This window comes from Sceloporus undulatus, chromosome 6 (genome assembly GCF_019175285.1).
Source record: "Sceloporus undulatus isolate JIND9_A2432 ecotype Alabama chromosome 6, SceUnd_v1.1, whole genome shotgun sequence".
NCBI lineage: Eukaryota > Metazoa > Chordata > Lepidosauria > Squamata > Phrynosomatidae > Sceloporus > Sceloporus undulatus.
Genome location: NC_056527.1, coordinates 81,765,141 through 81,778,898, shown reverse-complemented (window position 1 = coordinate 81,778,898; position 13,758 = coordinate 81,765,141). Strand labels below are relative to the sequence as shown.

General features: G+C 41.7%; 1 protein-coding gene across 2 annotated transcripts in view; it reads right to left on the bottom strand.

The window, feature by feature from the left end:
* The window catches only part of WNK4 (WNK lysine deficient protein kinase 4), a 47,784-nt gene that overhangs the window by 19,412 nt on the left and 14,614 nt on the right, over window positions 1-13,758 (bottom strand). For both annotated transcript variants that reach the window (XM_042471897.1, XM_042471896.1), the window contains exons 2-5: window positions 9,094-9,266; window positions 4,264-4,484; window positions 3,133-3,290; window positions 1,138-1,226 (exon numbers count right to left, since the gene is read on the bottom strand). In XM_042471897.1, coding sequence (XP_042327831.1) covers window positions 1,138-1,226; window positions 3,133-3,290; window positions 4,264-4,484; window positions 9,094-9,266 — 641 coding nt within the window. The remainder of the gene's footprint in view (window positions 1-1,137; window positions 1,227-3,132; window positions 3,291-4,263; window positions 4,485-9,093; window positions 9,267-13,758) is intronic.

Genomic DNA, 13,758 nt, shown 5'->3' with positions numbered 1-13,758 from the left:
GTATGTGGTGGCTAGTTTCCAATTGTACCCCACAAACATCTCATAGGTTTTTTTTTCTTGCCTGTGCCAAAATATTTTCAAATTTTAAAAAGGAAGAACAAAGAATTTGAATATATGGTTGTTAATAACATTTTGACGCAAACAACTACACAGTGTTCTATTCAGGAAATGAAAAGACATGAAGAAATGGGCTAGCTGTCATACTGACAGATGTAGTGAAAGCAGTCAAAGGATACAATATGAAGTCAGACCAAATCATGTCAATAAGGCTTCAGGGAAAAGTTATCAGCATAATCAAGTATATGTACCAACCACAGAGGAAGAAGAAACTGAGAGATTCCATGGAGGAGTCCAGGAAGAAATTGACAACACACCAACACAAGATTGCAAGCTAGTCATAAGCGTCTGGAATAATGTTTCTAGCAAGGAAGAATAAATAACAGTATGAAGATTCTGACTAGGTACAAGAAATGAAGCAGGAGACTGACTGATAGCATTTTGTGAGGCCAACAGTCTATTTGTTGCAAATACCTTCTTCATACAACCAGAGAGGAGACTAAACACATGGACATCGCCAGATGACCAATACAAAAATCAGATAGATTATATATAGATTATATAAAGTGTTAAGATATACAACTCAACACTAAAATCAGAATCGTCCAAGCCTTTATATTCTCCATCACCGTGTACAGATGTGACAGCTGGACAGTGGAAAGCCAACAGAAAGAAAATAAACTCATTTGAATTGTGGTACTGGAGAAGAATGCTGAAGATACAGTGGACAGCGAAAAAGACATACAAATGGGTCCTTGATCAGACCTCTCCCTGGAAGCCAAGATGGCTAAAGCGAGGCTGTTATATTTTGGCCACATCATGAGAAGGCATGACACACTAGAAAAGACAATAATGCTAGGGAAGGTAGAAAGCAGCAGAAAGAGAGGAAGACTGTACGCCAGATGGGTAGACGTGATCATGGAAGTTATGGGCCTGAATTTACAGGACCTAAGCAGAGCAGTGGAAGATATCTCATCCACAGGGTCACCATGAGCCAGGGCTGACTTGAGAGAACTTAACAACAATAAAAGCTATATCACCTAAACCCAGGCTGTTGTCAGTGGATATGTTGCTCCCTACCTCTCATTCTTCTTCATTCGGATGCAGCCCTCAATGATCTCCTTCAGCTCAGGTACCTTCACCTTGGCAAAACTGTTGGGTTTCAGGCCCTGCAATGAGAAAGGACAGAGGTTCAGGCTCAGATAGAGTCAGGAAGTGGGTGAGGAAGTACAACTGAAGGCAGAATGCAACGTCCAAACCACTTGTCCCATATGAGTATTATTCTGCCCACAGACAATATGCCCTAGCAGCCTAATCAGGGATAGGCCTATGGCAAATAAGACAATGCCCTCTTAACTACCCCTGCCAACAAACAAGAAGATATAAACTTTACTTGTAAGGAAGAAGTTTGGTAGCAAATTAGATGTATTTGGCTCAGTTTCTGGTAAACCCTTGGCTTTGCCTTGGGTGACTTTGTCCTCCAAACCACTAGCCTTAAGATTCATCAGATAGTATTTAGCTTCAACCTGGAGAGCAGAGCTGTTTGCTATATTTTCACAACAACCTGTATCCTCTCATAAGCACATCTTTTATTTACCCAGAGCTCAGACTCAGAGCAGTTTTAAAGAGCAAGAGCATATGTCCCTTTACCTTTTCCACTGAGTGCACAACTGACCCAGTCATCTGAGACCATTTTACGCTACACAGATATGGAGCTATGAATCCACTTTAATTGCCATGGCTGCATCCTATGGAATAATAGAATTTGTAGTTTGAGAAGGCACAACTGATTCCTGGCAGAGAATTCTAAATACCTCATGAAACTACAAATCCCAGGATTCCACAGGATGCAGCCATGGCAGTTAAAGCACAATCAAAGTGCAACAATTGTGTAGTTTGTAAGGTCCTGGACAAAGGGGACATCTAAGTAGAAGAACATGAATTCTACATAAATTTAATTCCATTCTTTTTACACACTAAAACACAATCAAAAGGACAGAATATAAGAGGTTCAAACACATATATAGGCAGCCTGCCTCCATCTTTTTAAAACATGATACAGGTTAAATTATCTTATCTAGAATTCCAAAATCCAAAATACTCCAAATTCCAAAACTGTCCACAAGGATGACTAAGATAGTGACACTTTTGCTTTCTGACAGTTAGGTGTACGCAAACTTTGTTTCATGCACCATATTATTAAAAATACTATGTATAAAATTACCTTTAGGCTATGTGTATAAGGTGTATGTACAACATAAATGAATTTCATATTTAAACTTGAGGCCCATCTCCAAGATATCTCATTTGTTTTGCTGTTATGTACCTCCAAGTCATTTCTGACTAATGGTGACCCCTAAGATGACCATATAACAGAGTTCTCTGGGGCCAAAAGGGTGTGACTCACCCAATGTCATCCTGTGGGTTTCCATGGCCAAGTGGGGATTCAAACCCTGGTCTCCAGAGTTGTAGTCCAAAACTCAAACCACTACACCATGCTGGCTCTCATTATGTATATGCAAATATTCACCAAAAAAAATCCAAATCACTTCTGGTCCATTTCTGGTGCATTTCAGGTAAGGGAAACTCAACCTGTAATGGCTATTCTATATTAGACAACTCTAACATTTGGCCCATCAAGTTGCTTCCAGCCTCCTAGTTTAAAAGCACAGAAGAAGACAAGCACCCAACCATAGGGCAATAGAGAAATATTTTAATCCATGGGGAAACCAGTTGGTCAGAATCCAAACCTGGGTTGGATAGGGATTCTGTCTCAGCAGTTACATGTGAGTGGAATTCCATGTCCATAACAGCCCAATACTTTCCTATGTCTATTCTTCACTGATCTTAGAACTCTCTCACACAGTTTCCACATCCTTCCTCCTAATTCCCAAATCTGCACCAGTTTCAGATTTGTTGGAAACTTATCACCAGAAAGCTTCTCTAACACACGAGTGCAAGGAGTGGAGCCCATAACGGAAAGGGATAGGCCAAGCTTCTTGAGAAAGAAGAGGCTGTGCTCGCTCTCCCTCCCTCCCTCTCCCTCCACCACTCCTTCTTCACCCTCTTCCTCACCGAGGTGACCTTGCGATAAATCTGAGCTGCATTCTGGCATTCCGAGTAGGGGTACTCTGAGGTTGCCATTTCCAGCATGCACATGCCAAATGCATAAACATCCACGGCTTCATCATATTTCTCCTCGTACATCTCTGGGGCCATGAATTCAGGAGTTCCTGAAAAAAGGAGGAAGGAAGGGATTTTATCTTGAGCTTCCAACCCTTAGCAAAATTCACTCACCTTCTACCATCATATCACCCCACAAGAAATAACTTTAACAGACAACAACACATAACAACAATATCTGAATAGGCTTCTAGCTATCTACAGGATACACTTTAAGGTACCTCTTTTGACCCATAAATACCTTGAGGATAGCAGGTCTAAAAAATTACTTCTTTCATAACAGTTTTGTAACCCAAGCAAAACATTCTTGATAATGCTATCTATGTACCTGATAATCTTTTTTAAAATGCTGGAAAAGTAGGCAGAAAGGCATACTTGGCAACTGATCCTCATTTACAAACTCCCAGTCTTCAGAAGCCTCAAAACAAGTTTGAGTATACTCCAGAGGTAATGCAATAATTTTCTGACTTTAACTGGTCTTTATCTGGCTGGTGTACAAATGAGTAATATTCACATTCATCCATGGGATCACCATATGGCAAAGTCAATGCACATCTGAAACTGAACCTTTTCCTCCTGCCATGTCCAGTCTGTAATGTTTCAGTGCACATTTGGAGAAGAAGGGAATGACTGGTGGGACAAACTGTTTAATTTCACTTTTTTTTTAAACACTGTGAATTTTTATGTAGATTTTTCCATTTGGAAGCATGATTTGCACATACTCATCATCTTTGCACGCACTTTTTAAAAATGTATATATTTTTCTGCTGTTATTCACATTTTATCAAATATGTTTTTTGAAAGCCCTGAAACACACAGATTTCTGAACACGTGTGATCTGGGCAGCACAGACCAGAAAAATCCAACAAACTGATTCTTCACAGGTCTCTAGTAATTTTTAATTATTGTGCTGTGTATATCCCTGTTCTATTTATCCTCAAACAGAGATAGAAAAACCATGGCCAATGAAACATATCTTGGCCATTCATACATTCTGTCATCCATTCAATACCCTTCATGTACCTATGACACTCTTGGCAAATGATGCACGCTTGAGTGTGGCTAGACCAAGGTCTCCAATTTTGACGGAGCCTGTGGGACCCGTGATGAAGATATTGTCACATTTCAAGTCTCGGTGGATGATCGGAGGTGATCGGGTGTGCAGAAAATGCAGTCCCCGCAGGATTTGCCTGCTCCATCGCTGAAGAACCTTCAGCTTCATCTCCTTGAAGCGCTTCAAGTACCTACAAAAAAGGAATGGCATTAGAATAAGGCCACCTTGCCATAACCAGTTGTGGTTCTCACCTTTGTAGCATGGGGAAAAACAAGACCTTGGTTCCTATGATATGATTCTGAGCAATTCATCTTTGGAATTCATCATCAACATCACCATCATCATCAACATCACCTAAATACCAGCAAATTAAAAATACTACCAACAAAACTTTCCAACTGTTGGTCTATACAGAACCTAAACAATTTCATCCACTTGCAAGAGAGATGTATCATGTGGCTTGGGAGAAGCTGAAGGTTTGCAGATGCACAACAAAATCTTTAAGAGCAAAACTCTAAAGGTAAGGATATACCCAAAAACAGCCCAAAGGGGACAGTTAAGGGGAGGAATATTGGGCAAGAAATGGAACACAGTGTTCTTGAGGGGCCATGGCTCATTGCTGGATGGATATGATATAGTATAGTAGTGGGGAAGCCTTTCCAAACTCTTGGGCTACTCTTTTTCTAAGAATCACAAAAAAGTTAAGAATTACAATAGGCTGTCATCATACAAGCTGAATCTAGACTAAGACAACCTCTGGTTTTCTGGCAAATTAAACCAACTGTGAATAAAATTTATCTGAGAAAAGGGGTAGATGTGTTCAAGACTACACTGCAAGCTACCTTAGCAAACAGGCTATCTTCAATGGATTTATCCTGCCATTTGCCTCTTTTTACTGGTCTTGCTTTTCCCACCTGAGATAGGAATACTTGACAGATGTTAATAAGATGGGTTACGCATTAGCTAATTGCTCTACATGATACGTTTATATTCATAAGATGATTGCCCTCATTTGCAAATAAATTACCAAGAACTTTCACTGCACTTAATTCTTCAGTACATATCTCTCTGCCTTGTAAGAACAATCTAAACATTAACTATGTGGCTTGTAGATGCACGGAAATAATTGTTCTAAGAATTTTAAAAAGTATTTAGAAAATAGAGTTTTATGTAAATAATAGATTTCCCCTTCCCTGAAGGAGACTGCACATCAGCAGCTACTCCAGAGATAGCATTATGGAGTGGGAAAGAGATTGAGGAAACACCTACTCCAATGTGAAGAAGGTGGCAAAAAGTCTATAAATGGGTTGGGATCTCCCCACTTGACAAGCTAATCCCCATGTGAGCTCCCTTCTAGCAGTTTGTAAAAATTTGAAAAATGATGTCCCAGATGGTTTTCTAATATATCAACCCTAAGTAGATCACATAATATGTTTGCAAAATGGTTATCTTTTTAAAAAGTCTTCAGTCTGAAAAAAGACCATGTGTCTTCAGAATTCAGATTCAGAACACAGGTGGAAAAATCAAGTGGATTTAGAACTGCATGAGCCTCAGCTCCTAACCTATCCCACCACCAATAGCAACAACAAACAGCACACTCTCCTACTAGCCAATTAAGATAGGAAGACAAGGAGAGAATAAAAGGAGAGCCTGTTGAAGCAAACAGAGGTGAGTGGGAGAAGGAAAGGCTTAGATTCACCTCATATCCAGGAAAGCAGCAATTGCTCTACTAAGATGCTTTCCTTTTACCACAGACTGAGGGGAGAGGAAGATCAGGGCCCTCTGGTGGGATACCTTTCAGAATCTGTTGCCTAGGGTTCAAGCGGGCTCACTTTGACACATAGAAGGATTGGCCCCAATAATTTTACTAAGGTTTACCCACTTCCTAATGGATTTGGACCTCTGTGACAAAACAGCCAGTCAGTTCAGGCCGACTGAATGCCAAAAAACAAAACAAAAACAAAAAACAAAAGGGATTTCATTTTTAAAGTAGGGTGGATCCAAAATCATGTATATTGGTTTAAACAGAAGGTATACAGCAGGAATCCAGACTCCCAAACACTCTAAACGGCACCACTGTTCTACACAGAAATGCAGTGGATGTGTTCAAAGGCCAGAGACTTTGCAAGTCAGTCCATCAGCAGATACTGTACCAAGATTTATTTTCTGAATTTTTCTTTCTTTTTACAAGATTCATTGAGTATAACCAATCTGGCCAAGGGGCTGTTAAGATATGTCAGAAGCCCCATTGTACTGCCAGAGTGTAAGCTATATCACAGCCACAACAGATATATGGGGAGTGGAAGATAAAATAGGGCATTCATGGGTAGGCCAACATTAGAACCAGAGAAGACTCCACATCTGGGGTACATACACTTCCCCAGACCATGTCTACAGTCCACATTGATGGTGGGACTTCACATCAGTACTGGACTTTGTGCAAGGAAAGATTGATGGGAGTAAAAAAGGAGTGGGAAAAAGGAGAAAAAACCTACATAACTAATCCTGCATCAGCAGCCATCTCACTTGCATTGCTGTGACAGAGAGGAGTATATAGTCTAAAAGTTGAGGAAAGGAGTATTTTGGGCCACAGCTCCTGGACTCCTAGCCAACATCACAACATACCACTTGTGTGTAAACTCCACACACAACGCAGGATAGAGGGTGTGTGGCATCTCTGGCATCAGACAACACAAACTTAGGGAGAAATCTTGTTGGCAATGTCAGTGACTGCGGCGTAGACATGGCAAAAAGGGTAAAATGCCATGGGCACTGAGACAATGGGAGAGACAGCAGCAAAACCTGTCCCTGCCAGGAGAGAAAGCAGGCTCCTCGGCTTCTTGGCAGCTGGCAGAGCAACTTTCTCTGATGACAAAGACATCTTTCTCTGCTGCCACCATGCCCCGTCAAAGAAGTGCCTCATGCCAGCATAATGGACTGTTAACGCCAGCATAAGGCACAAACAGGATTCTGGCCCTAAGGCTCACAAGAGAAAAATAAACAGAGGAAAGAAAACTTTGCCCCCAAAAAGGGCACTTTGGACAAACAGAATGTTCTCTGGGACGTGAGAGCACATTGCTAGCATTTCCTAGAGATTTACCTCACTTTAGGACTCCAGACAGAAACACAGAACAACAACATCCACTCCACTCCAACACTGCGGGAGACCTTAAAAAAGCACTCCAGATAGCTAAGATGAGGGAAACTGTGGCTCTCCTGAGCATCAGTCACAATGGTGAGGGATGATGGGAGGAGTTAAACACCTACAAGATCAGTATCCCCATGCCACAATTTTTCAGGTGAGCCTTCAAGTTCCTCATGCTTGGCACACTCAGAAGAGAATTAAGGAGGCAATTGTGATAATCATAGCTTTAGAGAGAAATACCTTTTGAGAGTAGATATTACAAATCCCAGAATGCTACCAACCAGCATGGCCAGTAGAAATGAAGAGGGCAATTGTGATTCTCATAGCCTGGGGTGAAAATAACTTTCTTTTCAAATTACAAGTCCCAGAGCATGGCCAGTGATTGTGCTAGTTAGGAGATTCTGGGAGCTGTAGTCAAAAAGTAACATCTTCTGAGCTCTGGTATTGTTGCTGCAACTGTTTCCCAAGTCTCTCTTCCATCCTCTTTTCTATATGCTAACACTGTGACTTGTGGGAAATGCACTGCTATAACATTCCCATCCATCACCCAATACCCAGCTCCAACAGTGGGAAGCAGTGTCTCCCATGCAGAAGGAACACACTTCAATCCAACTACTGCCACTGCTCTCCAAGCCCTTTTGCACAGTAGGAATATTGCCTTGAAACAAGAAGTAGAATAGGAAGTTCCTGTTTGCCCATACAGACAGACAATTTTTTTTTACTGCAGCCATTACATAGGAAAAGATGAACATAATCTCTGTAACTGCAGTCATGAGGGTCACTTGCTGGCACCCAAGTGGCACTATTTCCCCCTCTCCCTCCCTCTCATACACCTACTAGATCCTGGCTGTGTGTATCCCAGAGGCTGACCACTGCTCACTACTCTGTGAGAGTATCTGCATTCTGTTAGTATAAATACATATTTATCCTAACTTGACACCACTGTAACTGTCATGGGTCCATCCTAAGGAATCTTGGAGTTTGTAGTTTGGTGGGGAACTTAGAATTCTCTTCTAGAGAGCTCTGGATACTTCAGCCCTAGAGCTTATTATGGTAGAGAATTCTAAACATGCCACCAAACTACAAACCCCAGAATTCTGTAGGAAGGAGTCATAACAGTTTGCTACCAAACTTCATTTCAGGAGTGGCATTTTCAGTGGATTTAGGGAGCCAATTTTCTGTGAGCTTGGAACCATTTGGGGGCAATTCGGACTACCAAAAATGGCTCCAAAATTATTTGGGTGAGGAAACAATCCAGAATGAATTTTGAAAAGGGTTGTGTGTTTTTTAAAAAATGTTAAACATGCAGACCCCACTACAACGTATTTAAAAATTGAAATGCCACTCCTGGAAACTCGCAGGTGAACCAATTCAATTTCTTTTATGCTCCTCAAAAGGATGACCAAGAGAGTCTCAGGTAGCAAAAACAGTTTTTTGGGGGGGAAGGGGCTTCTTGTGACCCCCACAGTTGCACTTTGCCCAGTCCTGATATAATCTTACCCAGAGCTCCTGACTGATGGGAGAAATATTTTGCCACAGCACAAAAGAGGTAAGAGCTTTGGGGTCCCCTATCCCTTCATCTGCCCAACTACTACTGCAGTTGCTTCCCTCCCTCCTCCTCCTCCCATCACCACCTGGTCAGTTCCATGCTCACGTTTTGAGGGTGCCTGAGGTCATGAGTTCTGTGATCAGCACAATGCAGACCTGTCCTTTGACAGAAGACTTCCATGAATCGTAGAAACGGACAATGTTGGGATGTTGGAGACCCTTCAGCATATCCACCTCCTCACTGAAGCGCTGCCGTTCCACCTTGGACAGCTTCCGTGTCTGACATCAAGAAGGAAGGGAAAAAGCATGAGAGAATGGCAACAGTTGTCACTGCAACAGCCAAACCATACATATGTTTTTTATACTGAATTTTTCTTTTATATGTAAGAAGATTCTTACACATTTGGTAACATTCACTAAGACAGATCTTAGAAAAGTTATTTTTTGCAAGTTATATTTTTACAGCTTCCAGAATCCTCCATTTGGAGGGATTCTGAGACCCGCAGTTACAAAATATAACTTTCCCAAGATCTGAATTATGCAAAAACTGAACTTCAATTGACCATGGATTAATTAAGCATACTACAAAATACTCATCTTTGGTGAAGTGCGGGGCTCGACAGGTGGCCGATTCAATGCCACCCCTTTGAGCCCTGGATGGAGGCCATGACAAGCAGACAATGCGGTTTCTGGAAGGACGAAAAAGAACCCGCTTCCTGGAAGGGGTGCCAGAGGTGCGCTCGTGCGCCATGATGATGCCCCTTCCACAGTATGCCAGTTGGGTGGGGTGGTGCCCATGCGTCATCATGGTGCACCCCTGTGGACGGGCATGTGCCATAATGGCACATGGGCAGTGGAACAAGGGCTTGGAGCGTGTGAACGCTCAGCCCTACCGCAGCCCTAGTATGTGTTCAGGCCGGCACAAAGAGCCAGTCTGTACTGCCTCATAGTCTTCCAACTGAGCCCCAAAAGAACTGCTACTGCCATTTGTAGTTTTGTTTTCAAAGAAGTAGTCCCTCCTCCTGACTTGATAACTGACCATATTCACATCTTCATTGACATAGAGAATGAGGAGGCACGCTCAGGAGGAAACAACTGCAAGAATCAGTGACTGTCACTTAGCAAAAATGGCACCCCATGAAGGCTGAGCAGCTGACGCACAATTTCAGTCTTACTTTGTCCAAGGTAAACCTTGGCATCAGACCAGGGTGTGGCACTTGTCACTATGCCCCTCATTGCTCATCCCCCTGGGCTGCATCCTTGGATGCTTCCCTTCGCCTCTAAATTATGCCATACTTTAGAGCTAGATAGAAGCTCTAGGGCTTTCCTCTTTTAGACATACAATCTTATGGAGCCAGAATGGCAGGGACGGAGGCAGTTTGGGATTCAGAAGGACTAAAGCAAAGCAGAAAGTGCCTTTCTGGGATTTCCTTCCCTCCCTCTTTAGTTGCCCAAGCCCAGTGTCCTGGTTGTGCATCTTGCTAAGGTATCAAGCCCTCTCTTTCTACTCTGGAGATGGTGAATGGTGGGAGAACTTCATAGAAAGGAGTCATAATAGGAACAATAGGAGAAAATGAGCTACTTGCAGCCTCTTCCTGGCTCTGCATCTGTATTCTGTGGCCATGAACTACCCCTGCTTTTTCTGTCCCCTCTCTCCGGAAACCACAGAAGGACAGTACACCTTAATATAGATTTTTTCATACCATTTTCCTCCAACCTTGGGTATATGGGCTTCACCCACCTGCCACTGAGCTCCATCCTAATGCATAGTCTAGTCTTTGCCTCCCTTCAATTTATGAGTGACTGGGAATGGGAACCATGTTGCAGGTTAGAATTCTAGGTAGATTCCCAGTTCTAATCATAAGACCTATGCCAGATCAAATCATATACAATCTAGTAAAGCACTAGATTGTTATTTCCCATTGTGGTCACCCAGACACTGAAAGGAAATCCCACATGGAGGACATGAATGTGATAGACTTCCACCGTTGTTTCCCCAGCCACTGCTTGTACACAGAACTGTCCTGTCCCTGATTCAAGGGATAGCCATTATGAATAGCAACCACTTATGTTTTCCTCCATGAATTTGTCTAAATCTTTTCTAAAACCATTTGTCTCTGTGGCCACCATCACATCTTGTGGTTGCAAATTTCATAGTTTAACTATGTGCTCTCTGAACAGTTCTTCCCCTCTGTCCTAAATTTGGATATCTCTGAGTTCCAATATGACAGAAGGGAAATAATTATCCCTTCTTACTTCTTTCACACCATGAATACCTTTATGCACATCCATCACGTCTGACTATTCTTCTAAGCTAAAAAAAAACCTCAAATATTTTAAGTTTCCTTCCAACTTATGTTCATTTTGATTGATTCCCCCCCCCCCCCCGAGCTCTACAAATCTTTTTTGAGGTATAGTGACCAGAAATGTAGTTGGAATGACAGATATGTATAAATGTATTTCCTAATGATCCTCAGAATGGAACTGGACTTTTTCATAATGGTTGCACACAGTGTTCTTTTCTTTAAGTTATTCAAGATGCAAAATAGTTGTACATGTGACACACTGTGCAGCAGACTGAATAACCCCCATGGCCCTGTGGCTCTTTACCTTCATAACTAGCTTTTGTTTATTGGGCTCATTCGCTTGGAAAATTGGAATTTGCAAGGTTGAAAAGGGGAAGATCTCATCTTGATGCTAAACTTACACAGGTGCTTAACTCACTTGACCATTGAACTGTTTGCCTCAGTCACTTTTGTTATTGGGTTTGAGAAACTTGTCAACTAGGGCTTTCTTGGTACTTGCTAAGCAGGATTCCTCACAAACCTGCCTTACCTATAATACCGGTAAGGTTTCCCCAGCCAACACCTGCTTTCACAAATGTTTAACTAGCCTACCTGCTTAACTAATTTAGGCCTGTTACAGACTGCCAAAATAAAGCTGCTCTGGGTCTCTTTGGAGGTATGCTGTTTAAATGATGCATGCACCCTAAGAATCTGGAAGCTGCACCAAAGCTGCACTCCAGTGCTTAGGAATGGAGTGTGGCTTTGGTGCGACCTCCGGACTCTTAGGAACCAGGCATTATTTAAATAGCAGACCTCCAAAGAGACCCGAAGCAGCTTTATTATGGCAGTCTGTAACAGGCCTTAGTTTGACTGCCTCTGAGGCTGAAGCTCAGCTGGGTTCTTTCCCTTTTGCTCCTTTAGTTGTATTTGTTATACTTTTATACTCCTTACTTGCTACAGGCGGAGTGTCCCTTATCCAAATGCCTGAGACTAGAAGTGTTTCTGATTGCAGATTTTTTTTTAATTTTGGTATATTTGCATATAGGCAATGGGATATCTTAGGAAGTCCCATTTTTTCCAAAGTATTCATTTGCTGGAAAAATGTAAAACAGAAAAAAATGTATTATGTAATATTTTTCTTTAGTATAATGAACAAAATGTTTAAGACAAGGTATTTGTGTGTTTACTCCACCAAAATTATTTATAAAACCTATGTAACAGGCAGACTTTTATGTAAGACAGTGTACAGTATAGTATCTGATCACTGCAGTTCCTAGTTTTGGTTTCCTTTCCTCAGTTCTTTTATGAGAATGGGTATTTTATGTCTACTTGGCCCGATTTAAACGGGTCTTTGCGCCCCTGTCACGTGCTAGGGGTTGGCCAAGGATGTAGTGTCCATATCGGCCTCACCCCTAGCACGTGACGGGGGTGCCAAAATGGCGGCACCCTGTACACATGGGCACTGCCATTTTGACGCGATGGACGCATAGCATCCGCACATCCCGGTGCCTTTGTGAAGCCACAAGTGCGCCATTGGCACCTTGCGGCATCACAAAGGCACCACAAGAAGAACCCGCAGTTTGTCTGCTGCAGCTCCCTCGCGGAGCAAACCAGGGCGACGGGAGACCACCCTTTTTTGGCGGTCTGTATCTCGCCCTTGACACTATAAAGAACTAGAGGAGACAGTGTTATTTTATTCATTTTTATGAGTTTTATGGGGGGGGGTGTCTCAATGGAAAAAGAGTTCAAGACCTTTTCACTTCATTTATAACAAAAAAATTAAACAATTAATACATTTGATTTGTAATTGTTTTCTCAATAAACTGTATTTTTACAAACATGATCATTTTACGATAAATCACATTTAACAAAGTAACAAAGTGACTTTCAATTTGTAAAAAGTGTTAACATCCCATTTTTAAAAATTGTTTGTTTCTGGAAAATTATTTTTCTCCCATGTCTTCAAAATTTCCAGAATTTTTCACATTTCTAGCTGTACATATATGATCTTAGTTTACCAGGTTTTTATACTCCTTACCAACTTTTAATTACATCTGCTCTAACCAACAAGACCAGGAGGATCTCAAATATATTTTTTAAAAGTGTATCTGAATCAGCTACAAGGCTGCACCAGACTCCAGTCTGGAAACCAAAAGGGGATTTAGGTCAATTGAGCCTCCTGAGATTGGTGACTTTTAGAGGGGAGTAGACAGTGAGTGATAATTAAGGAGAGGATGTGGGCAGGTTGAACTCTTCTGGGAATGCAAAGCTTTGACTTACTTTATGCCTCCCTTAGTATATGCACATCTATACTTAAACTCTAGGGTTTAAAATGAACTTTTAGAAATGAGGTTTTAAATTGAACTGTGGTCTTGACCAGTTGAATAACAGTGTCATAAAAGTGGTCTGGAGGTTATACATTCCTATTTGCACCAGAAAATTCAAGTTAATGAATGCTCCTTCTAAATTTGTTCAGTACTAACCAC